Here is a 26,535-nt window from a genome sequence, read left to right as displayed (position 1 = left end):
TAGGCCTCAAGATGTGATGGGGAGACTTGAGAGAGAGGGTTGGCATCAGGGCACTTATCGAGGTAGAATCATCACTACTATATGATGGATGGGATGTAGGTAGTCAGGGAGAGGGCGTGGCAGGAGTGACTCATGGGTTCTTTTTATCTGAAATCATTCTCTACCTGTCATGGTCAGTGAGACTGCTTTTCCTACATGTCGCAATTCCTCACAAACTCCGCTATTCAAAGTGCCATAGTTATTTGAAACCCAGCTGTACACCAGCTCAACACTGTTTTACTTGAGGGTCCTACCCAACTCCCTTTGGAACAAGCACAGCAAATTAAAGAGAAGGCAGAGGTGGGAGAAACAGGGAGCCCGGGAGGTAAAAATAACATCTATTGGGCGCTGGCTTTGAGAACTTGCCATGCATTTTCCGGTGCTTCTGAGTTCTTGTGAAAAAGCAGATTCAGAGAGGAAAGCTGATGTGGGCCCTGAGTTTCTGCGTTTCTGATTCACTGCTGGGTGAGGCTGGTGTTGTGATTCTGTGGACCGCATTTTGGTTGCTAAAGAATTATACTGGGTGAGCCTCATAGATGCCCTCATAAGTAAATGAAATTCTTATAACCATTTTAAAGATGGTGAATCTGAAGTCGTGAGAGTACTTTGGTAAAGATGCTCGGCTAGTAAGGGCAGTACTGGTTGGGGTTCCGGTCTGCTTCACTTCAGAAGCTTCAACTTTAATACAAAGCCAGGTCATTTCTCCCTCCAGAGAAATATGCTGGATTCCAGGTTTCTTCCTCAGAGGGACCCACTGCTTGAGGAACTCCTGTTTCCAGGCTTTGATAGGTAGCCAGTGCCTGCCACACTCACCTGTACCTGGGCACACCTGATATTCCCCCCGCAAGATAAGAGGTGCTGTGCTGGAGTGCAGGAGTGGGGAGTCAGTCAGACGTGGAGTTGCCTCTGACCTCTAGCCACTGAGCTACTGCCTATGCTCCAGTGTTGATCATTGGTTCAGTTCAGTTCAGTTCAGGCGCTCAGTCGTGTCCGACTCTTTGTGACCCCATGCACTGCAGCACACCAAGCTTCCCTGTCCGTCACCAATTCCCAGAGCTTGCTCAAACTCATGTCCATCAAGTCGGTGATGCCATCCAACCATCTCATCCTCTGTCATCCCCTTCTCTTCCCGCCTTCAATTTTTCCCAGCATCAGAGTCTTTTCCAATGAGTCAGTTCTTCACATCAGGTGGCCAAAGTATTGGACTTTCCGCTTCAGCATCAGTCCTTCCAATGAATATTCAGGACTGATCTCCTTTAGGATTGACTGGTTTGATCACCTTACAGTCCAGGGGATTCTGAAGAGTCTTCTCCAGAACCACAGTTCAAAAGCATCAATTCTTCAGCTAGTTGTTGGTCAACGTGGGCCCCAGTTTTTTATGTGATTAACATTTTGGTGGCTAGGGGTAAGTCCTGCTTCTGTGGGAATGGATAAGGATGTCTCCATAGAGAAAAGACATCTGCTGGGTTAATCTTCCTGAGAAAACACAGAGACTAGGACACAAAATAAGCCCCTGGAAGGTAGACTTATAAGGTAACCATGAGATCTTCCTCCCTTTTTGGCCTAGTGGTTCTCACGTGGGGATCTGTAGTAGAAATATTTACATCTTAAAAAAAAAAAGATGCTTGATTCTTGTACCAAAATAGAGTCTCCAGGGTTGGCCCAGGCATATGTGTTGCGACAAAGCTTCCCAGCTGATTCTTGTATGTATGTATGTATATGTGTATGTGTGTATATGTATATGTATGTGTGTGTGAATGTATGTGTATGTGTGTGTGTGTCTGAATATTTGTGTATATGTATGTGTATGTGTGTGTGTGTGAATGTATGTGTATGTGTGTGTGTGTGTGAATATATGTGTATGTGTGTGTGTGTATGTATGTATTTTGGCTGCACTGAGTATTCGTTGTGGCACTCGGGCTTTTCTAGTTTTGCAGTGAGCAGGTGTGGGCTTAGTAGTTGTAGCGCGTGTGCTTGGTCGCAGTTGCTTAGTTCCCCAACCAGGGATCCAACCTGGACTCCCTGCATTGGGAGCATGGAGTCTCATCCATTAGATCACAAGTACCACCGCCCCCCCCTCCCCCACCAACCAGCTGATTCTGATGGGCAACCTGGTTAGGAATCCCCGCACAGTTTAGAGGATGAGAGAAATGATTGTATGAATGATGACCAAGCAGGTCTCTTTCTGGGAGCTTCACTGCTCTGCAAGAATCTTGGGGAGAAGGAGAGGGTCTCAGATGTGGTCTGACAACTGTCTCCAGTGCCTTCCCCCTCCTAGTGGTTGCACTTACTCCCCACCCTTCCCCACAGTGGTACCTGGGCCCTGCTAGGCCCACCCTTCTCTGGGCATTTCCTTCAAGACAATGAGCTCAACCAGCTGGTGAGCAGGACACTCTCTGTAAGCCAATTCTTAACAAAGTAAGGCCGGTCAGCCTCCAAGGGGCTCTGGCCATTGACAACTTCTGAAATTCTAAGCCATACAAAGAAGTTAAGAACTCTAGTCATTGTTGAAAGACGCTTATTTTTTAAAGGAGCTGGGGGGGGTAGGATTTTCTCAGTGCATCATTAACTAGCCTACTTAGGTGACCTTGAGCTAGGAATCTGGAAATTCCAGGTGAGCCCAGTTCGTCATCATCCTTTCTCCATTTACCTCCCTGCTCACGCTTCCTGGTTGCCCTCTGCCTCCCTCCAGCTCTTAGATCATGCTCAGCAAGCCCCTGTCTGTTTACCTGCTTCCTTCTCGCCTTCCTTCCTTGTGAATGCAGCATCCACTGTGTGTGCATTGTGGATAAAAAGGAGTTAGAGGTCCCTGCTTTAAGGGAGCTCTAAGATTCTGGGTGCGACAGAAAATGTCCAGATAACTGCAGTGTGCTGGGGAAGGGCTGTGACCAGAGACTGGCATCGTGTTCCTGCAGGGAGACAGCTGATCTGGACAGAGGGGCAGGGAAGGAGACCCAGGAGGAATGCCGTGACCTGGATCTTAAGGTTAATAGTGAACCAGAAAACCCTGCTAGAGGAAGGCATTCTAAGAATAGGGCACAGTTCATATGGAGACCTGTCTTACCAGTTGAGGACCCTAGTAATCAACATGGCTGGAGCTGACACAGAATATGGGGAACCAGGGCAGGAACCAGACCAGCAAAGCCATTGTGCTGAGTCTTATATTTTAAAAATAGAGGAAAAAGAAGAATAAAATATAAGACTTTTTTTTCTATTTTTTGACCTCACCTGATGGCATGTGGGATCTTGACTCCCAGACCAGGGATTGAACCTGCGCCCCCTGCAATCGAAGTGTGGAGTCTCAACCACTAAACTAGCAGCGAAGTCCCTCATCTCACAAAGCACAGTTCTAACTAAAAGAACACATGTGCAACCCCAGCAAGGGTTCTGGGCATCACGCTTGGTAGTCTGAATATTTTTCATTCCTGTTTCACAGTGAGCACTTCTAAGTAAAGAATACATGCCCATGACTTAAAAAATCCAGTGGCAGGTATAATGAAGACCACCAGCACACTGGCCTGCCCACCTCACTCATGCCTTACTTCTTGGAGGCAACCAGTTGTTACCTCTTTAGGCTCTTGGTCCCTGTTGTTACCTCTGTACCACTGAATAATACACTTCTATCTCTATTCATTAACTAAATTTAGACATTAGCTATTGAATTTCTACTATGATACAGATTTAGAGAATACTCATCACTCCCATCTCCCCTCCTCATTTTTATCCCAAAGACATGCTGGAACTAGGAAAGGTATTAAGCAGAGAAACCAGGTCGTGATATATGCATTTGAAAAGGTCAGTGCAAAAACAAGGTAAGGAGTGGGTTGAATGAGCGGGCAGTGGGTACAGGGTGCCACGGGTTTGCTTTAAGGCAGTGGTGCTATGGATTGAGAGCCAGGGGAGCATTTGAGAGAATTTGGGAGGCTAAATGAACAGGACTTCAGTAAAGTGAATTTACAGTTAATTTTGCTAAACATACCCTTGGTCCCCAAACCTTTTCATAAGAACCACAAATCTAGAGAGCTACAGATGGGTCTTTCCTTGTAGATAGGAAATCTTGAATGAAATCCCCAAAGAATAAAATTCTAAAAAATTCAAAGAAAAACTTATTACCACTTTGAGTTTAGAGTTTAATTCTAGAAGTGCAAGGGTGGTTGATGAAAAGGGGATTCTGATTGTCAGTTTAACAGACCTCAGAAAGTCATTCATTATAATTCAGTCCCCTTGTCCATGTTTAAAACACTAAAACCTTTCTCCACTTTTAAAAGAGTATCTCTTCCAAACAAGAGCCATATTACACATGAATGTGAAATACTAGAATTTATCTTGAAATCAAAGAAAAGGAAAATGTTTTAAAAGTTCACTACTATCATTATTTTTCAGCTTTACTGACATATAATTGACAATTGATATTGTAAGGTATTTAAAGTGTTCATCACAGGGATTTGATATACATTTCATTGTGAAAGGATTCCTATCATCTATTAACACATTCATCACCTCACATATTTATTTATTTTTATGAGAATAATTAAGTTCTGCTCTCCTAGCAAATTTCAGTTGTATAATGCAGTGTAATTAACTATTAGTCACCTTGTTTTACCATCAGACCTTATTCCCCTTATAGATGAAATTTTGTATCCTGTTACCAATCTCTCCTTATTTTATCTGTGCACCCAGCCCTTGGCAACCACTTTTCTACTCTCTTTTTCTAGGAGTTTGCCTTTTTTTTTTTTTTTATTCCACATGTAAGTGATATCATGCAGTACTTGTCTTAATCTGATGGGCTTATTTCACTTAGCTTAATGCCATCAAGTCATCCATATTGTTACAAATGACAAGATTTCCTCTTTTCTCATAGGTGAATAATATTCTGGTGTGTGTATGTATATATATACACACATATATATGTGTACCTGTATGTATACGTATGTATGTGTGTGTATGCATGCGTGCTAAGTCACTTCAGTCGTGTTGGACTCTTTGAGACCCTATGGACTGTAGCCCACCAGGCTCCTCTGTCCATGGGATTCTCCAGGCAGGAATACTGGAGTGGGTTGCCATTTCCTACTCCAGGGGATCTTCACAATCCAGGGATCAAATCTGCATCTCTCATGTCTCCTGCATTGGTAGGCGGGTTCTTGTCCACTCGCACCATCTGGGAAGCCCATGTGTATGTGTGTGTAATATATATATCACATCTCTATCCATTATTGATTGATGGACTCTTAGGTTGTTCCTAGAGCTTTGCTACTGTGACTAATGTTTTGCAATTTACACAGAAGTGCAGATATCTCTTCCAGATTCTGTTTTCGTTTCCTTTATTTTTTTATTTATTTTTAATTGGAGAATAATTGTTTTATGATGCAGTTCCTTTGGATACATACCTAGAAGCTGGATCATGTAGTAATTCCATTTTAACTTTTTGAGGGGCCACCCTTCTGTTTTCTATGGTGGCTGCACAAATTTATGTAGTGCACAATAGTGTGCAAGGATTCCTTCTTCTCTGCATCCTTGTCAACAATTGTGATTTCTTGTCTTTGTAATATTGGCCATCCTAGTCAGTCTGAGGTGATATTTCACTGTGGCTTTGATTTGCGTTTTCCTGATGATTAGCAATGCAGAGTATCTTTTCTGTACCTTTGGCATACAAATGCCAGCCCTTTGTATGTCTTCTCTGGAAAAAAGTCTGTTCAGGTGCTCTGTCTAGCTTTTAATCAGATTGTTTGGGTTTTTTGCTACTGAGTTGTATGAACTGCTATTCTTTTCATTGCAACTTTCACACATGCATGCTACCCTTTGTTTTCCAGAGAAAGCAATTTTATTAAAAAAAAAAAACAACCTTATGAAAGGGTCTGTGCGGTGGTCTTGGAGAGCAGCAAGGAAGGGGGCTTTCAGGAGAGTGTGGTGCTCTGCAGGCTACTTTAAGTGACAGAGAGATGGAGACAGCTACTTTAGGGCAGCCAGACACCAAGCGCGTGTGTGTGTCCAGTCGCTGAGTCATGTCCCACTCTTGCAACCACATGGACTGTAGCCCACCAGGCTCCTCTGTCCATGGGATTTTTCCAGGCAAGAATACTGTCGTGCGTTGCCATTTCCTCCTTCAGAGGATTTTCCCAACCAAGGTATCAAACCCACATTTCCCGGGTCTCCTGTATTGCAGGTCGATTCCTTACCAATGAGCCACCAGGGAAACCCCAAACCAAGTGGAACAGAGGCCAAAGCTTGGCATCTCTGGACACCTCTGTTACTAGTGAACTTGAGCAGGGGAACTCCTGCTCAGAAAGGAATCTGTTGAACAAGCAAAGCGGTGCTCATGAAGGGCAGACCCAGGAGGCGTAGATGGTAAACAAAACTGTCCCTCAGATCAGATCAGATCAGATCAGTCGCTCAGTCGTGTCCGACTCTTTGCGACCCCTTGAATTGCAGCTCGCCAGGCCTCCCTGTCCATCACCAACTCCCAGAGTTCACTGAGACTCACGTCCATCGAGTCAGTGATGCGATCCAGCCATCTCATCCTCTGTTGTCCCCTCTCCTCCTGCCCCCAATCCCTCCCAGCATCAGAGTCTTTTCCAATGAGTCAACTCTTCACATGAGGTGGCCAAAGTACTGGAGTTTCAGCTTTAGCATCATTCCTTCCAAAGAAATCCCAGGGCTGATCTCCTTCAGAATAGACTGGTTGGATCCCCTTGCAGTCCAAGGGACTCTCAAGAGTCTTCTCCAACACCACAGTTCAAAAGCATCAATTCTTCAGTGCTCAGCCTTCTTCACGGTCCAACTCTCACATCCATACATGACCACAGGAAAAACCATAGCCTTGACTAGACGAACCTTTGTTGGAAAAGTAATGTCTCTTCAAACTGTCCCTAGTATTCTTCATTTTTTACATTTTCATCCCGAGGAAGAGAGTTGATACCATTCTCCTGCTGTCCTCTAGGGGTGCTCTAATCACCACAAAGCTCCTGGCCAACAGGTATCCTCTTCCTCTTAGTAGAGCCAAAGAAAAATTTGGTGGTAATTTTCCAGCTATATGCAACCAAGGTCCTAGATTCCCTGGTGGTTCAGATGATAATAAAGAGTCTGCCCACAGTGTGGGAGACTCGAGTTCGACCCCTGGGTTGGGAAGATCCCCCGGAGAAGGAAATAGCAACCCACTCCAGTATTCTTGCCTGGAAATTCCCAAGGATGGAGGAGCCTGGTTGGCTATAGTCCATAGGGTTGCAAAGAGTCAGACAAAACTGAGCAACTTCACTTTCACGTTCATGCAACTAAGGTCCAAAGTTTTCTTAAAAATTGTGTATAGACACATATATGGCACAGATGCCATTATTTTATTTCTATATCTAGTGTTATTTTGTCCCTAAAATTAACAAACTTATTATTTATCCTACTCTCTGATTCTCGAAAGGAGTTTGCCTGTTTCACAGTGAAAGACATGCAACAGGAACATTAAGATAAAGAAAAAGAACAAGATCTATGATCTGAATCTTTGGATGGAGGAGAGGGTATTCAAAGACAGTTGCTAGAGCTGGAGATTAAAAAAAAAAAAGACCTCTGAGCTTCCTTGAGAGCAAAGCAAAAGGGAAACCACTCACTATATGATAAAATAAAATTGTCCAGTTTCTCAAGAGAAGTAAACATCAGAAAAGTTGGCAGGACATCAGTTCTTTAAGGTACAGCAACAGCAAAAGAACTGAACTCTAGTCACAGATGGTTAGAGAATGTTGTTTACTAAAGGTACACAGTCACCAATTCCTTTCCTGCTCTTCCCTGGTCCCATATGATTTATCTGAAACATTTCTACCATCTCTTAGTAACTCTGGTTCTACTCTTCCCTAAAGACTATATCCTTGACTTCTTCTGAGCTGACACACACCCTCTTAGAGGCCACAGGATATTTGATGGGTGCCTTCTTTATACCCTAGAGCACCTCCTGAGGTGGTGATTTAGTTGCTAAGTTGTATCTGATTCTTGTGACCCAAACCCCCGCCCGCCCCACATTGACTGCAGCTGTCCAGGCTGATCTGTCGATGGAATTCTTCAAGCAAGAGTACTGGAGTGGGTTGCCATTTCCTTCTCCAGGGAGTTTTCCTGACCCAAGGATCGAACCCAGGTCTCCTGCACTGCAGGCAGATTCTTTACTGACTGAGCCACCAGGGAAGCCATGAGCACCTCCTACTACGTAGCATCTCTTCCTGTTTCAAAAGTTATGCCTCTCACTGGACCAGTGAGTACACTACTGAAGTAGCCCATAGAGGTTCCGTTTATCAGTAGAACAGAGATGACTGGTGATTCTCATGCCTAACGAGGGATCCCATCCTCTTCAGTGGAGATCATCCCTAGGGACTCTCAAGTCCTGTCTTGTGTGCACAATTCAAAGACATGATCTTGGAGAACAGAATTCCCAAAAGTCTGAGGGGAACTTTTGGGAGTGTGTGTTGAAATTATTTGTATAATTTCATCTGGAGGTTATATATACATGATCAGTTTTCCAGAAAGAGGGCCTGTGGTCTTCATGATATTCTCAGATGGGCTCATAACTTCAAAAAAGTTAAGGAGCATTATTGTAGAATTTGATTGCTGCATCTGGGTAACACTGCAAGGTTTTAACTTTGAAGTAAGGTGTGCGGAGGAGGATGGTTTTTATTCATGTTGACCTTAGGCCTATACCTTTGACACTTAACATCCAGGATAAGATCAAGTTCTTCCTTAGAATTGAAAACCATAGAGTGTCTCTAGCCCTTTTCTCTGGAGAAGGAAATGGCAACCCACTCCGGTGTTCTTGCCTGGAGAATCCCAGGGACGGGGGAGCCTGGTGGTCTGCCGTCTATGGGGTCGCACAGAGTCGGACACAACTGAAGCGAGTTAGCAAGCAAGCAAGCCCTTTTCTATATTGCCAAAGCATAATAAAACCACAATGAATTTACCTATGGGGCTTCCCAGGTGGCGCTAGTGGTAAAGAACCCACCAGGAGATATAAGAGATATGTTTGATCCCTGGATCAGAAAGATCCCCTGGAGGAGGGCATGGCAACCCACTCCAGTATTCTTGCCTGGAGAATCCCATAGGCAGAGGAGCCTGGTGGGCTACAGTCCATGGGGTCACAAAGAGTCAGACACGACTCAAGTGACTTAACACAAAGCATGGATATATCTATAGTGCTCTGTGGCTTATAATACGTCCAAATACATCATCTGATTTGGTCTTCACAAAAACCCTAGGAGGTAACCATTATAGTCTCCATTTTACAGACGAGACATCCCAAGCTCAGGGAGTTTTAGTGACTGATTTAAGGTCTCACTGGAGCTAGAAGGTTCTGGGTCCATCCCAGAACCCGAGTTCTGTGGTGTGTTTATATTCTACCTGTGGTGAACCACAGCAAGGTTGGAAAAGCTGGCCTTTCAGCATAGCTGAACCCAGCCCAAGCCACTAATAACTCTTCCTGTTACTTTAACTTTCTTAACCTTATGCACTTAAATGTGACCTCAGCCCCTCAGTACACACATCATCGTAAGTTATAACTCAACAGCATAAGAAGTGAGATGTTAGGTGGTAACTCAAGTTGTTAGCATATGGAACATATATATTGTATTGGGTTGGCCAGAAAGTTCATTCAGATTTCCCGTAAGATGGTATGGAAAAACCCAGATGTATTTTTGGCCAACCCAGTATATTGCATCTTGGTTTACTTAGACTCATGCCCTGGTCACAGACTGAGCTGCCATGACAAATACAGTGGGGGTGGGTGGTGATGGTGGTGGTAAGGGGCGCTCTTATTCATCTTGGATAGAGTTGAGTTGCTTTAGACCACTTACTCAAAAAGATTTGCCTCTCAGTCCATCAGAAAGCACTTCTGACCCTGAATGTCTCACCACAGGAGGCCTACGTGACTCAGCAGGATAAAATCCGGCTGGTGGGGGAGCTGATGACGGTCATCGGGTCAGCAATCATCCTATTCCTAGAGGTGAGGTGCAGCTCAGCCCTCAGACTGAAGTCGTTTATCTTTTTTTTTTTTTTTAACACCAAAAACATTTTGTATTGAGATATAGCCAATTAACAATGTTGTAGTTTCAGGTGAACAGTGAAGGGACTCAGCCATACATAGACATGTATCCATTCTTCCCCAAACTCCCCTCCCATCCAGGCTGGCACATAACCTTGAGCAGAGTTCCCTGTGCTGTCCAGTAGATTCCCATTGGTTAGCCACTCTAAACACAGCAGTGCATTCATGACCTTCCTGAAGTCCCCAACCACCCCTCCACCCCCAGTGACCATGAGTTTGTTTTCTGAGTCTGTGAATCTCTTTCTGTTTTGCAAGTAAGTTCATTTGTATCATTTCTTTTTCAATTCCACATATAAGGGCTGTCATATGATAGTTCTCCTTCTCCATCTGACTCACTTTACTCAGAATGACACTCTCTAGGTCCATCCATGTTGCCACAAATGGCCTCATTTCATTCTTTATAATGGCTGAGTAATATTCCATTGTGTGTGTATATATATATATACACCGCATCTTCTTTATCCATTCCTCTGTTGACAGACATTTAGGTTGCTTCCATGTCTTGGCCATTGTAAACAGTGCTGCAATGAACAATGAGGTACATGTATCCCTTCAGATCCTGTTGTTCTCTGGATATATGCCCAGGAGTGGGATTGAGGGTCATATGGTAGTTCCGTTTTTGGTTTTTTAAGGAACCTCCATACTATTCTCCACAGTGGCTGGACCAGTTTACATTCCCACCAGCAGTGCAGGAGGGTTCCCTTCTTTCCATACGCTCTCCAGCATTCACTGTTTGTGGATTTTTTGATGATAGCCATTCTGATCAGTGTGAGATTATATCTCATTGTAGTTTTGATTTGAATTTCTCTAATAGCTAGCTATGTTGAACATCTTTTCATGTGCCTATTGTCCTCTTTAGAGAAATGTCTATTCAGGTCTTCTGCCCATTTTTTGAGTGAGTTGTTTGTTTTGATGCTCCTGCTGCTGCTGCTAAGTCGCTTCAGTCATGTCCAACTCTATGTGACCCCATAGACAGCAGCCCACCAGGCTCCTCTGTCCCTGGGATTCTCCAGGCAAGAATGCTGGAGTAGGTTGCCATTTCCTTCTCCAATGCATGCATGCATGCTAAGTTGCTTCAGTCGTGTCCGACTCTGTGCGACCCTATGGACAGCAGCCCTCCAGGCACCTCTGTCCACAGGATTCTCAAGGCAAGAATACTGGAGTGGGTTACCATTTCCTTCTCCATTTTGATGCTACTAAGTGTCATAAGCTGATTGTAAATTTTCAAGACCAATCCCTTATCAATCACATCATTTGCAAATATTTCCTCCCAATCTATGGATTGTCTTTTTGTTTTTTGTCCCCTTTTCTCTGCAAACGTTTTTGAGTTTAAGTAGGTCCCACCTGTTTATTTTTGCTTTTATTTCCATTATTCTGGGAAATGGATTTAAAAAGATGTTTCTGTGATTTATTGAACTGAAGTCTACAGTTTTCCTCCCCCATCCGGTCTTTTTCCAGATCCCAGATATCTTCAGGGTCGGTTTTTCCCGCTATTTTGGACAAACTGTCCTCGGGGGGCCATTCCATGTCATCACGTGAGTGTTCTTCCTTCTGGCCCTCTGCCTTCCCTTGCCAGAAACATTTCAGGTCTCCCTATCCCTCTCTGGGACTCTTGCTTCCAGGGACTTTTCTCCTCTGGGTTTGTGTGTGTGACTGTGTATGTGTTTAGGTGGTTGAGTGGTGGGTTCCGGGCAAGTCAGCACCACGCTAGAAGGGACCTAGAATATTCCCAGCCCCTCCTCTCATTAGCCCCCTCCCCTCTCTCCCCCCAGCATCACCTATTCCTTCCTGGTGTTGGTGACCATGGTGATGCGGCTCACCAACACCAGCGGGGAGGTGGTACCCATGTCCTTCGCCCTGGTGCTGGGCTGGTGCAGCGTCATGTACTTTGCGCGAGGATTCCAGATGCTGGGCCCCTTCACCATCATGATCCAGAAGGTCGGTGCTTTCTCCACTTTCTCTTGCTTTCAGACATCAGACTTTTCCCAGACCAAGGGAGGGAGTGGGAGCAAAAATTTAAAAAAAAAAAAAAAAGTGCTTTCCCCAAAGTTTCTCCTACTTTCAGACATTGGACTTTTCCCAGACCAAGGGAGGGAGTAGGAGCAACAACAACAACAAAAAAATGAGGCTCCTACTAGATCTGATGGAACTCTGGTGACTTCCGATCTAGCAGCAGTAGCTGCTGAGAGGCAGGTGGAGACATGGTCCCCCACCCTCCCTCCCCTCTCTGTTCTCTGTAGATGATTTTTGGAGACCTGTTGCGTTTCTGCTGGCTGATGGCTGTGGTTATTGTGGGATTCGCCTCAGGTGAGAACGTCACTCTCTTCTCCTCCAGAGCGTGGGATTCAGTTCTCCAGAAGGTTCTCTCTCACTCTTGCTCTCACTTGTTTCTCATTTGCACTCCCTTTTGCTTTTTTTTTTCCTCCTAGTGGAAAGTGAATTGAAAAACCTGCTCATATGCTCAGGATCAGGGTCACTCAGGTTGGCCTAGAGCATGAACTCATGTGCTCTAAAGCTCTGGTCAATCATGTTTATGTTGACTAACTGCCCTGCAGCATCTTTAAAGGAGAGATAAAGAAAGGGCTTTGAAGAGAGACAGATACGAAACAGGAAAGACAGGCCAGTTGTGAAAGGTGCCATAGGCAAACAGTTCAGTATTTAATTCTTCTATATTGACACTTCAGAAGAATAAATGAAAAGCATTCAATAACACATCAAGTGCCCCCCTTTTTTTTTCATTTATGTAGTCAAAATTTAAAGAAAAGAAAGGAATTTGGAGAAGGAGGTACAACAAAAGGGTTTGGAGGGTTTGAAGAATGAGAGAGGAAAACAGAACAGTTGTGAAGAGAGGCTTGAAGCACAACAGCCAGTCGGGACCCAGTCATGGCCCAAGGAGCAGGGAGAGGGTTCCAGGGAAAGGAGGAGAGGAAACATCCAGAGCAGGGTAGGTGAGACAGAGCAGAGGGAGGGAGAGCACAAGTGAACAGGAGAAGAAAGTTCTTCGGAGAAGGCAGAGAGAGGAAGGAAGAGCAAACATTGGTGCCTCTAATCCAGTTCTCCATGTCTGCGGCTGAACCTCTGGAAGGCAGGTGGATGTACAGGGTGACGTGTGAGGACCCCAACCCCGGGCTCTTAGTACAAAGGATGCCATTCCTTCTTAGGCATTTCCTTGCTTAATGGGGGTTCCCAGAAAACAGTAGACGGAAAAACTACACCAAGATGGGAACTCTGAGAGGGTAAAACTTGGTCTGTCCGTTTGGAGGATTCCTCATGTTCCCTTCCTCCCCACCCTCATCTATATTATGCAGAATGAGGGGATGTAGCAGAGCCATTTTCTACAGATCTCCCAAAGCATCTGTTCTTGGTTCTTGCAAAACCATGCTTTGTCATAGACCCTAGCTCTGCTCTTGGGGTCACCTTATTTAGATTTCCATTCCCCACACAGGGATGAGGCTTTCAGAGGTTCTGATGCTGTAGTAAAGTTTCCAGGATACCTAATACTATCCAGTAGTCTACACATCACATTTTTTGCAATGGTCCAAGAACACTCAGGAAATCTCAGAGTAATGGGTGACTATCTAGAGAACACTGAGATTTTTTTTTCCTAGGTTCTTTTCTTTTAGACTTTTCATGTGCTCAGTTCTTTAAAGCTGTTGGAGATTTCATGCATTCTTGTAACAATTTGCCTTTTAAATATTTGGTTCTAAAAATGTAAAATCCAGGTAGGTGACATATACTATATATATCTATTGATAGATAGATGATAGATGTTAGCTAAATTCTGAGTATTGCCATTATCCAGAGTGATAAACTTGGTCATAGTTTCAGGGTTATAGTCTCAGGTCATAGTCTCAGGGTTAGCCAAGTTCCCAGGGAAAATGTGACTTATATGATATGTATAATTTACACATCTACATTTGTGTGTGTGTGTGTGTGTGCATGTATGTGGCCTTCCCAGGTGGTAAAGAATCCACCTGCCAATGTAGGAGACATGGGTTCTATCCTTGGGTGGGGAAGATCCTCTGGAGTAGGAAATGGCAACCCACTCCAGTATTCTTGCCTGGGAAATTCCATGAACATAGGAGCCTGGCCTGGCATGCATGCATGTGTGTGTGTTTAATTGTATGGAGATATATATTGGAGGTAGAATGAATACTGACCAGGCCCAGGCTTATGGTGATAACTCCCTGTTTCCTGATCTCCATGCCCTCTTCCTGGGCGGAGCAGCGTTCTATATCATTTTCCAGACAGAGGACCCATCCGCTCTGGGGGAATTCTATGACTATCCCATGGCATTGTTCAGCACCTTTGAGCTTTTCCTCACCATCATCGATGGGCCCGCCAACTATCATGTGGACTTGCCCTTCATGTACAGCATCGTCTACTTTGCCTTCGCCATCATCGCCACACTGCTTATGATCAACCTGTTGGTCGCCATGATGGGCGACACACACTGGCGGGTGGCCCACGAACAGGACGAGCTCTGGAGGGCCCAGGTGAGTTTGTTAGTGTTAGTCTTACTGAGGGACAGGGGACAGAGAGAAAAATCAAAGTGGGATCTGTCAGGGTAGATGGCTCTTAGGAGTGTTATGGAACAACCCAATGCAGATGGTCATCTCAACAGAGGAATTTTTGAATAGATGGAGGAGAAGAAGTTGATAGGCTGGTAGCATAGGGTTAGGATCAACACCCAGGAACTGTGTGTTGACCACAGGAGCAGGGTAGATTCAGGAGTCATCCTTGACTCCAGAGGCAACTAGAAACTTTCTTCTTATGTATTCTATACTCTGATTTCTCTTCAGATCATATAAATCTTTCACCTTTTAACTTTCTTGTCCTTATCTGTTCTAGCTTTTCATTTGAACCTTATCTTGTATTTGCTTTTATAACTGTTCTTCTATTATCTTTTCTTTATATCACCATAGCCTAATTAAATCTTAGAGTTGGCAGTGTCTTTAGTGGTCTTCTAGTTGAGCTCCTACCCAGTGTATACTCATATACTCATTCATTGGTCAGAGGGTAATTCAGTGTCTACTTTAATGCTAAATAATCATCGAAAAAGCAAGAGAGTTCCAGAAAAACATCCATTTCTGCTTTATTGACCATGCCAAAGCCTTTGACTATGTGGATCACAATCAACTGGAAAATTCTGAAAGAGATGGGAATACCAGACCACCTGACCTGCCTCTTGAGAAACCTATATGCAGGTCAGGAAGCAACAGTTAGAACTGGACATGGAACAACAGACTGGTTCCAAACAGGAAAAGGAGTTCGTCAAGGCTGTATATTGTTACCCTGCTTATTTAACTTATATGCAGAGTACATCATGAGAAACGCTGGGCTGGAAGAAGCACAAGCTGGAATCAAGATTGCTGGGAGAAATATCAATAACCTCAGATATGCAGATGACACCACCCTTATGGCAGAAAGTGATGAGGAACTAAAAAGCCTCTTGATGAAAGTGAAAGTGGAGAGTGAAAAAGTTGGCTTAAAGCTCAACATTCAGAAAACGAAGATCATGGCATCTGGCCCCATCACGTCATGGGAAATAGATGGGGAAACAGTGGAAACAGTGTCAGACTTTATTTTGGGGGGCTCCAAAATCACTGCAGATGGTGACTGCAGCCATGAAATTAAAAGACGCTTACTCCTTGGAAGGAAGGTTATGACCAACCTAGATAGCATATTGAAAAGCAGAGACATTACTTTGCCAACAAAGGTCCGTCTAGTCAAGGCTGTGGTTTTTCCTGTGGTCATGTATGGATGTGAGAGTTGGACTGTGAAGAAAGCTGAGCACCGAAGAATTGATGCTTTTGAACTGTGGTGTTGGAGAAGACTCTTGAGAGTCCCTTGGACTGCAAGGAGATCCAACCAGTCCATCCTAAAGGAGATCAGCCCTGGGTGTTCTTTGGAGCTGAAACTCCAGTACTTTGGCCACCTCATGCAAAGAGTTGAGTCATTGGAAAAGACTCTGATGCTGGGAGGGATTGGGGGCAGGAGGAGAAGGGGACGACAGAGGATGCCAACTCTGGATGGCATCACCGACTCGATGCGTGTGAGTTTGAGTGACCTCTGGGAGCTGGTGATGGACAGGGAGGCCCAGTGTGCTGCAATTCATGGGGTCACAAAGAGTCGGACACGACTGAGCGACTGAACTGAACTGAACTGAATTGAAGACCTTATTATCATGTGGATTTGGGTAGAGGTTGGGAGGAGAGAGCTTTTTCATATTTCAAAAGTTTTTGTTATTAGAAAAGTCCATACTGTATTTAGCTGAAACCTATCTTTCTATAAGATAGAAAAACTGGGCCACCCTTTGACCCCCGTTTTTTCCTCTTATATAATGCACAACACATTCTCCCTTCTGTGTGCCATTAAAATATTTGAAGAGAGCCATTGTTTGTCCCCTCGGACTTTCCATTCATTAGCACTAATTATTTGGAGGCTTCTTCTGTGCTGGAAAATATCTGGGATCTGGCGGCACAAGCAAGATGATGTAGTCTGTGCCCTCATGGGGCTTACAGGCCAGTTGGAAAGACAGACATTAAAACTTCATAGAAAGCCATGTAATTAGAAGAGCAAATGTGTTGTAGAGAAATGAAGATGCTAAGAACAAGAGGCAAGAGAAGAGTTGGACTGGAAAGTTAGAAAGTTCTTTCCTGATAGACTAACATTTAAGATGAGCCTCTAAACATGGGTAATAATTCATCAATTATGAAGAATAAAGGGGTACTTCCTGGGTGGTCCAGTAGCTAAGACTCTGTGATCCCAATGTAGAGGGCCAGGGTTAGATACCCGGTCAGGGGACTAGATCCCACACACCAAAACTAAAACCTAGTGCAGTCAAATAAATATTTTTTAAAAAAGAAGAATAAGGGGAGGGAATGGGAGTTAGGATTTTTATCCATTGGGACACTTGGCTATGGGGACAGAAAACCAAACTCAAATAGACGGGAAAAAAGACAGTGGGAAGACGTGTTGATCCTCATAACTGGAACGTTTAAGATCTCCATCTCATCCATTACATGAGTTTCTCTGCTGTTCTCTTTTGTCCTGACTCCTCTAAGTCAGTCTCTTGCATCATGTTGCTGAGATAGCTTACAGAAGCTCTAAACTGACAAAGGAGTGAGCAGATACACCCATTCCAGTGGCCCCACTCTTTTTATTTATTCTTTTTCTTTTTTGCTGCACTGGATTTTTGTCCTGGCATGGGGGCTTCCTCTAGTTGTGGTGCATGGGGGCCTCTTTAGTTGCCAGAGCAAGGGTTCTAGAGCTCCAAGGCACAGTAGTTGCAGTGTCCTTAGCTGTTCTGCAGCATGCGGGATCTTACTTTCCTGACCAGGGATCCAACCTGAGTCTCCTGCACTGGAAAGCAGATTCTCAACCACTGGACCACCAGGAAAGTCTCAAGGGGCCCCATTCTTACTGTATTCTGGGTGACTCCTGATGCTGTGGATCTGTAGCCTTGAAAAGAGCATCACCTTCTGTCCACTGGACCCATTTCATTGCAACAAGTTTGGTCATAGGTGGATCCTTCCATTTAAGGTTAAGGCCAAGGATTGGAGAACTGGTGGTGGTGGTAGAGTTTGGGGGAGAATAGATGAACCAACCAGGACTGTGTGAGGTCCAGTCTGTTCTAACTGATGGACTGACAGCAGAGAAGAAGCAATTTTCTAAACATCAGATGGGCTCTGTTCCCAGAAGAAGATGGGGAAGCTGAATGATGGCGCAGGAAGAAATAATAAGTGTCCCTTTCAAGATAAAAAGAAAGCACTATCTAGGGAAAGGAAATAGAATGATTGAAAGCCCTGAGGGTGGGGGGAACTTGGCACAACTCAGGAGCAGAGAGAAGACCAAAAGAATCGTGGAGTGCTGAGAAAGACGGGAGCAGAAGATGAAGTAGAGAACTAAGTTATTTTAGGGATTCCTAGTTCGTTCCATCAATCAAGCTTCCTGGACCCAATCCATCCTGATGACCCTCTGTTCAGACCTAGATCCTGGCCCTTTCAAAGCTAGAACAATCTTGATGTGATTGGAGGAAAGCAACATAAAGAGGGATCATCCCTTTTCTGGCTTTGAACACTAAACTATAAATAGCACCTAATATGGAGTCAGGATTTTTGTAAATATGCAGTTGGCTCTTATCAAATATGCAATTGGCTCATGATCAAATAGAACCCTCACTTTGTTACATGATTGATTTGACTAAGCCCCTTTACCAGGTTTTCCTGTGCTTAACACTGACACTTTAGTCCTATAAATGTAGGACCTTGCATTGGGTTTACTTAAACTTCACGTTAGTGGTTTTTGACCAGCATTCCAATCTGGTAAGATCATTTTTATATTGCTTTGTCATCGTGCCTATTACATATCCCTCCCAGTTTTGTGTCACAGGCATATTTGATATTCTTGTCTTATGTTTCATCTAAGTTATTAATGAGGGCTGGGTAAAGGACAGGACACATGCCATGCCACTAGAATTTTCCTCGCCAAGTTTGGAGTCATTAACCCACTCTTTTCCTTCTTAGGATATGGGTGTATTTTTAATTTCACTGCAGATTTCCTCAACATCAGCAGTTATCATTTCATCCCCAAGATCACAGAAATTCTATTTAATCATTTTATTTAAATCCAAATAATTGGTCTATGGCTTTCCTATGAAAAAGGAAAAGATATTAGTTTGGAGAGGATGGCTCATTTTCCATGAATCTGAATGGTAATGCAGGGGTCACTGTTTTATTCAAAACTCTCATAAAATAGTCTCTCCTTTTGCGGTGAGTGATGAGGAAGGCAGTAGCATAGAGCCTCACAGGGCAAGGGGGTGGATGGTGGCTGTCACGCATCCCTTCTGATCTGGTGCCCTTCTTCCCCTCTGGGTTCCTTCTGTCAATAGCCCCAGGGTCCGCTCAGCCTCATGGCTCTTTCTGGGTTCTTCCCCGGTCTCTCGTCTCCTCCTAGGTTGTGGCCACCACGGTGATGCTGGAGAGGAAGATGCCTCGCACCCTGTGGCCGCGCTCTGGCATCTGTGGGTACAAGTACGGGATGGGGGACCGCTGGTTCCTGCGGTGAGTGACCATGGAGACCTGTGGACTGTCCACCCGTGTGAGGCTGTGGGAGCCAGGGGGCCCGGTTCTGCATGTATGACCCTCCTCTCCATTCTCGGGATGCCAAATTGGACCCGGAGGGGAAGTCATCAGACTCTGAAGTGAGGCTGTGTTAGCCTGTTTTGGGGGAGGGGTGCGGAGAGGTAGCGCCAGCCGTGAAGTCTGAAGGGCAGTGACGTGTGAACCGTGGTGAACACGTATCCACGCTCCACTGTGGGCATGCGCTCCTCAAACGGGTCTAGTCTTGTTCCCACCCGACCCCCACGTCCAGTAGATTTTTGTTGTTGTTTATTTTTTTCTGGCTGTGCTGGGTCTTCATTGCTGATGGGCTTTCCTCTAGTTGCGGCAAGCAGGGGGCTACTCTAGTGCAAGGGCTTCTCGCTGCGGGGGCGTCTCTTGTTTCGCAGCACGGGCTCTAGGGTGTGTGGGCTTCAGTAGCTCCAGCCCCGGCCTCTAGAGCACAGGCTCAGTAGTTGTGGCACACGGGCTTCCTTGTTCCGTGGCACGGGGGATTCTTCCCGGACCAGGGATCAAACCCATGTCTCCTGTGTTGGCCGGCGGATTCTTTACTGCTAAGCCAGCGAGGAAGCCCTCTAGTGTATTCTTAGAGCTTCTAGTCTAGCCTGCAAGCTAAGCTGCTTCTTCATACCCTACCTTCAACCTCCTGACGTGGCTTGCCTCTCTCGTTTATTACCTGACTTGCATCTCCTCATCCTTATGACACACTTATCTTTTGATTGGCTGCTTTCTTTTTTTTTTAATTTAATTTTATTTTATTTTTAAACTTTACATAATTGTATTAGTTTTGCCAAATATCAAAATGAATCCACCACAGGTATACATGTGTTCCCCATCCTGAACCCTCCTCCCTCCTTCCTCCCCATTCCATCCCTCTGGGTCGTCCCAGTGCACCAGCCCCAAGCATCCAGCTTTCATACTCACCCACATTCCTCCCATCATCACCACCACCACCTCCCCCGCCCCTGCCCACACACACACACACACACACACACACACACACACACAGGCCCTGCTACCCTCCAAATCCGGAAGGCGCAGCACTTCCGGTCTCTCTCCCAGTTTATCCTCCACTTCCCTTCATTTGATCCTAGCAGGTCTTCCGGCTTCAACGCTGCTCGCTTCCTCCCGCTCTGCTCTCATTGCCGGTTCCCACCTGTGCCGTGTTCACTTTGGCTTCTCCTCATGGCCCGGTCTCTCCCCAGATCAGCTGAGCCTTTCTCCTTTTTCACCTCTTCAGAGTTGAGACCAACCAAGATCAGAATACTTTGCGAGCACGTCGCTACGTGGAAGCTTTCAAGGGCTCAGACAAGGAGGAAGGACAAGGGCATCCCCCTGAGAAACGGCCCTCGGTGACTGAAAGCGGGCTTCTAGCCCGAGCCTCCCTGGCCCTCCCGACCCCTTCCCTGTCCAGGACCACCTCTCGAAGCAGCGGCAGTCACCGAGGCTGGGAGATCATTCGTCGCAACACCCTGGGACACGTGAATCTCGGACTGGACCTTGGGGAGGGGGATGGAGAGGATCGGGTTTATCATTTATGATCAGGACCCTTGTTACTCTCGTCCTGACTCCAGGTGGGCCTGGGTGAAGGCAGAGAGAGAGAGACACTGCTTGTGAAGCATCCGCCCTTCCTGCCTGTTAACCCTGTGAGGGGTAGACAGAAGAATTCTCCCAGGCCATCCATACCTCACCCATCACCTCAGCATTCCCAGGAATGAGTACCTTCTGGCTTCTTGGAAGTCCCACATCTTGGGAAAAGGGGTATCTGTTCAAGCAGAGTTAGGCTTGGCAACTAAAGATACCAGGTAGGGATGCTTGGCCAAAGGCTGGGTCATCATCTCGTTTTCTGCCCCATGAGGCGCTAGACTGTGAGCTGTGACGTCTCCCAGGGCTTCAGGAAGCACGAGTTGGGCATGGCCCTGAGGTTGTAAGCCTCACCTCTTCCTGTACCTCGTAGGACCCTCTCCCCACCTCACAGCCAAACCCACACTAGAAAACTGCAAGAAGAAAGGTTATTTATCCTCCCTTTATTAAAAAAAAATGTATTATGATATGCAGAACATAAAATTTACCATTTTAAGCATTTTTTAGCTGTACCATTCAGTGGTATTAAGTACATTCACATTGTTGGGCAACCATCACCACTATTCATCCGGGGAATTTTTTAAACCGAAAATCGTATACCCATTAAACACGAACTCCCCATCATTCCTTCCACATGGTCCCTGAAACCAATATCCTACTTTCTGTCTATGATTTTAAGTTTTCTAGTTACCTCGTATAAGTGGAATTATCCAACATTAGTCCCATTGTGCCTGACTTATTTGATGTAGCATAAGGTTTTCAAGATTCACCCATGCTATAGTGTGAGTCAGAATTTCATTCCTTTGAAAGGCAAATATAATAACATCTCATTGTATGTTTAGATCACTTTGTGTTTATCCATCCCTCCACTGATGGACAGTTGGGTTGTTCCACCTTTGGCTGTTGTCATACCGCAGTGAACATTGGTGTACAATTATCTTTCCAAGTTCCTGCTTTCAGTTTCTTTGGATACTGAAAACTTCCAAACTTCCATTGATCATCTAAGGATCAAATGAAGGGAAGTGGAGGGACGTGGAGGATAAACTGGCATAGAGACCCAAAGGGCTGCACATTCAGGATTTGGAGCAGCAGGGCTTGTGTGGGGGTGTGATGGTGGGAGGAATGTGGGTGAGTAGGAAAGAGAAAACAGCCAATTAAAAGATAAGTGAAAGCAGTTTTGTGAAACTTCTAGCAGTTCTCTGGAACTGGAATGGCTAGATCTAATGGCACGTCTTTATTAAATTTTTTGAGGGACTGCCATCCTGTTGCCGGCAGCAGCTGTACTGGTTTACATTTCCTGAAGCAATGCACAGAATTCCAATTTCTCCACATCCTCACCAATGTGATTTTCTGATTTATTTTTTTAATTTATAGTAGCCATCCTTTTGATTAGGCAATGGTATCTCTTTGTGGTTTTGTGCATTTCCCCAATGATTAACAGGGCTTCCCCGATAGCTCAGTTGGTAAAGAATCCACCTGCCATGCAGGAGACCCCAGTTCGATTCCTGGGTTGGGAAGATCCTCTGGAGAAGGGATAGGCTACCCACTCCGGTATTCTTGGGCTTTCCTGGTGGCTCAGCTGGTAAAGAATCCACCTGCCATGCCAGAGACTGGGTTCTATCCCTGGGTTGGGAAGATCCCCTGGAGAAAGGAAAGGCTACCCCCTCCAGTATTCTGGCCTGGAGAATTCCATGGACTATATAGTCCATGGGGTCGCAAAGAGCTGGACATGACTGAGTGACTTTCACTTTCACTTTCAATAAGTAACAACACTGAGCATCTTTTCAGTGCTCACTGGCATTTGTATATCTTTTTTTCTTGGAGAAATGCTTTTTCAAGTCCTTTGTCCACTTTGTTCTGGGGGTTTGAGGGTTGGTGTTTTTCAGTTGTCTTATCCTTGTTTTTTGAGACTTAGAGTCTAAAGTGTATCTCATTTGCATCCTGGTGTGTTTTGAAATATGGGTGGTAAAGTATTCCTTTCTCTGCATGGATGGCCCCATCAATTATTTTATGGGACCATCCCTGGCTTGTCGCTCAGGTTGCCTGTTAGCAGCTGTTCATCCTTTTGTCTGGAAGTAGCAGGCTTCCAGCTATGTTTCCTGCAACAGCTCCCCTCTGACCCCAGCTCCGTTGCCCCTGCACCGAGGTGTGGGGTGGACAGCAATCATAGGGCATGGGCCATCCCTTTCCAGGAAGGAGATTGGAAACTAGGTGTCTGGGGTACCCATCACAGCCTCGCTTCTGTCTCCAGCCCTTCTCATCCCAGCCCTGTCAACACCCTCACCACAAAGCCGTAGCAACTTTTTAAGAGGGCTGTGATCTGAAAGAGCAAAAAGGTAAGTGGGATTTGTGAAACTGCCCCTAGGTTCATCCAGATACACACGCAAGGCCCAGGTGAGTGTGGAATGGTGAGGGATAACCCTCTCACACACACACACACAGAGGTTCACAGGTGGTATAGTTTCTAAATGTGCTCAGTCAGCGTGATTGCGCCTATCTCCATTGACAATGGAAGCTCCCCCTCTCCTGCGTAAAACTAAACTCCCATCTGTATTCCAGATACAGTTTTCTTTCTGTCTCCTCAGGCAGCTCTGTCCACCACTGTATCCTGTAACTCCTCTCATTATTCTAACTTCAACCTCTCTCTCTCCCCAAGCGATGCTAGTCAGCAAATAACTGTGCTCTGCTCTTTCCTATCCTCAAAGAGATTGTAATTGCCTTCCTTCGCCTTCCAATTTCTCCTTTCGACTCCTGCACTATCTTTTTACTCCCTTTTCGGGGCCAAACTTCTTAAAAGGAGACTGTTGTCTGCTGAACTCACACTGAGTCCCCACCCCATTGTGGTTTGACCTTGCCCATCCAGCTACTGACAGGACTCTCATCAAGGTCATCTCCCCATAGCTGACCCTGCTGAAGCATCTGAGTCTTGTGCAAACTCTGTAGGGCTCAGTACCACTGGACCACTCACCCCCTCTCAGCATGCCCCTAGTGCCATGCTCGCCTCCCACTCTGCCTGCTTCTCTTCTCCCCATCTCTTAAATAGTTTTGGTCCATGAAGCTCTCTGTTTTCCTCACCACCTGGGAAGTTCCTGCTGCCTCCGTGGATGATATTGACACACACGTTTGTGATTCAAGACTTCTTATCTTGGCTTTGGTTCTGTCTCCTGAGCTCCAGGAGACAGCTCAGATGCCTCTGTATTAGACAGCTCTACCTGGATATTTTACAGATATCTGGAACTCGACATGTCCCAAACTGAACAGCTTTTCTTCCTCACCAAACCTGCTCCTCCACCAGCATTTCTAATCAAATAAAAGCAGGTGAAATTGCCTAAGCCCCAAACCTAGGCATCTTCCTCCGCACACCCATATCAACTCTCATTTGCAGTCAGTCTCAGGTCTGGTGGATTCTACTCCCTAAAACATCTCATTTGAAAAAGAATAACTTTTGAGTAGATGATACATCCCATGGCCTGAGATTCAAAGAGCACATAAGATATACAGAGAAAAAAGCATTCCTGCCTCTATTCCAGCCCCTCAGGTATCCACCTCCTTAGGGACATTCAGTAGTAAGTTAGTTCTTTATCCTTCCAAAAATACTTTATGTATGTCCAAGCCTACCTATGTATGGGCTTTCCTGCTGGCTCAGAAGGTAAAGAATCTGCCTGCAAAACTTGGGTTTGATCCTTGGGTTGGGAAGATCCCCTAGAGAAGGGAATGGCCACCCACTCCAGTATTCTTATGTATGCTGCTGCTGCTAAGTCACTTCAGTCGTGTCTGTGTGCCCCCATGGTACCCCACTCCAGTACTCTTGCCTAGAAAATCCCATGGACAGAGGAGCCTGGTAGGCTGCAGTCCATGAGGTCGCTAAGAGTCGGACACGACTGAGCGACTTCACTTTCACTTTTCACTTTCATGCAACCCACTCCAGTGTTCTTGCCTGGAGAATCCCAGGGACGGGGGAGCCTGGTGGGCTGCTGTCTATACATGCCTTTAAAAACACGTGCAATATAGTACAATGTAGTAAAAAGAACAGTTCTTGCTTTTTTCACTTCTTTGAAGACTGTTGCACTTGTCTCTACCCTTTTGCTAATCTTCCGAAACAGGCCTCTATGGTCTCCCCACTGCCTTCCAGGAGTGGGTTCCTGTAATCTTGTTTTTTTCCCACTGTAGTCTTGGTTTTTTCCACTCCACCATCCACACTGGAGCTACATTGATCTTTCTCAGATGCAAGTCCTGCCTAACCTGTGGTCTGGAAGCCCTTCCCTGAGCTGACACCTGGCAACCTCCCTAGCCTCTTAACCCTTGTCTTCTCTGGGCCTCTCTTTCATCATGATAATCATTATTGGTTCCTCCTCTTTTTTCCTCCTTTTCAGCATTCACAGTTTCTGGATCTTTCTACCTCTCTGCACCCATCCTCCCTTCCATCTTTGGAACTTCTGCTCCTCCTATGAGTCTCAACAATTGTATATTGTGTTTGTGTGTGTGTGTGTGTTGGTGGGCAGGGGGTGAGCATGGGGGACTGGCCCATAGGCTAGATTGGAGTCTACCTGTTCAATTTCCAAGCCACATATATTTTCTTTTTATTATACATCCTGAACTTTGGGTGCTCACTTTTTTAAACATCTGTTTTCCTTAACAGACTGTAAGCTCCACGGAGGATAATGTGATGCCCATATTATTAAGTATTGTGTTCCCAATGCTTGGCATAATTTCTGGCACAATGTAGTGTGTAATAAATAGTCATTAATCAAATCTATGAATGAGTGACCTGTTTTTATTCTAAGTTCTTCTATGGACATATTTCAGGTATTTCTTTCACCTGTTAAAGGTAGTAGAGAGAAAAATACTGGCCTTTGTGTAGGATTGTAATAGTTAAAGACATCATAGGGGTGGAAGCACATTGCAAAGGATAAAAAAAAAATGCTTATGTCAGTCATCACTGGGAAATTTTCTCTGCTTATATATGCTTTTGTGTGTTCAAGAGACAGACAGAGAGAAAGGGAGTGGGGGTAAGGAGAGGATGTGGAATATTATGAAGAAGGAGAAAAAGAGGGAAGGATTCCAGAAGCAACACTCTGAGGCAAAGGTTGGGAAACCTGAGGCATGTGGTACCCACTGTAAGAAGTACTCAAGGCATGAGATTCTTGAGATTCTACATCTATGGGATTCTATTCTACGAGCTTCTGCATCTACCTGTGGGAGTCCTACTATGACATGAAAAAAGAAAGACACCCAGGCATTGCTGTGCAGCAAGATAGATGCGGTAAGAGAATCCCCTGGGTGCTGGAGGGTTAAAGGAGTGTTTTAGAGCCAACATGACGGGGGTGAAGCTGCCAGGCTCATGGGCTACAGAGACCACAGACACTGGACGAGCTGGGGGACAGAGGAGAGGAAATACCGGGGTCCCTGCTTTGGGAAACCTTCTACTACTACAACTACTAAGTCGCTTCAGTTGTATCCGACTCTGTGCGACCACACAGACAACAGCCCACCAGGCTCCCCCGTCCCTGGGATTCTCCAGGCAAGAACACTGGAGTGGGTTGCCATTTCCTTCTCCAATGCATGAAAGTAAAGAGTGAAAGTGAAGTCGCTCAGTCGTGTCCGACTCTTAGAGATTCCATGGACTGCAGTCCACCAGGCTCCTCTGTCCATGGGATTTTCTAGGCAAGAGTACTGGAGTGGGGTGCCATCGCCTTCTCCATTGGGAAGTCTTCCGGTCCCCCCATA

At 45.4% G+C, this 26,535-nt stretch overlaps 1 protein-coding gene across 2 annotated transcripts in view; it reads left to right on the top strand.

Moving 5' to 3' along the window:
• Positions 1–21,643, top strand: part of TRPV5 (transient receptor potential cation channel subfamily V member 5) — a 32,444-nt gene extending 10,801 nt beyond the window's left edge. For both annotated transcript variants that reach the window (XM_045166473.1, XM_045166474.1), the window contains 7 exons: positions 9,917–10,003; positions 11,561–11,637; positions 11,875–12,040; positions 12,343–12,409; positions 14,330–14,598; positions 19,061–19,167; positions 20,465–21,643. In XM_045166473.1, the coding sequence (XP_045022408.1) occupies positions 9,917–10,003; positions 11,561–11,637; positions 11,875–12,040; positions 12,343–12,409; positions 14,330–14,598; positions 19,061–19,167; positions 20,465–20,765 (1,074 nt within the window). In that variant the 3' untranslated portion in view covers positions 20,766–21,643. The remainder of the gene's footprint in view (positions 1–9,916; positions 10,004–11,560; positions 11,638–11,874; positions 12,041–12,342; positions 12,410–14,329; positions 14,599–19,060; positions 19,168–20,464) is intronic.
• The last annotated feature ends 4,892 nt before the right edge of the window (positions 21,644–26,535 follow it).

Source organism: Bubalus bubalis, chromosome 8 (assembly GCF_019923935.1).
Source record: "Bubalus bubalis isolate 160015118507 breed Murrah chromosome 8, NDDB_SH_1, whole genome shotgun sequence".
Classification (NCBI taxonomy): Eukaryota; Metazoa; Chordata; class Mammalia; order Artiodactyla; family Bovidae; genus Bubalus; species Bubalus bubalis.
The sequence above is the reverse complement of the archived record's forward strand: the minus strand, read 5'-3'. Positions and strand labels throughout refer to the sequence as shown.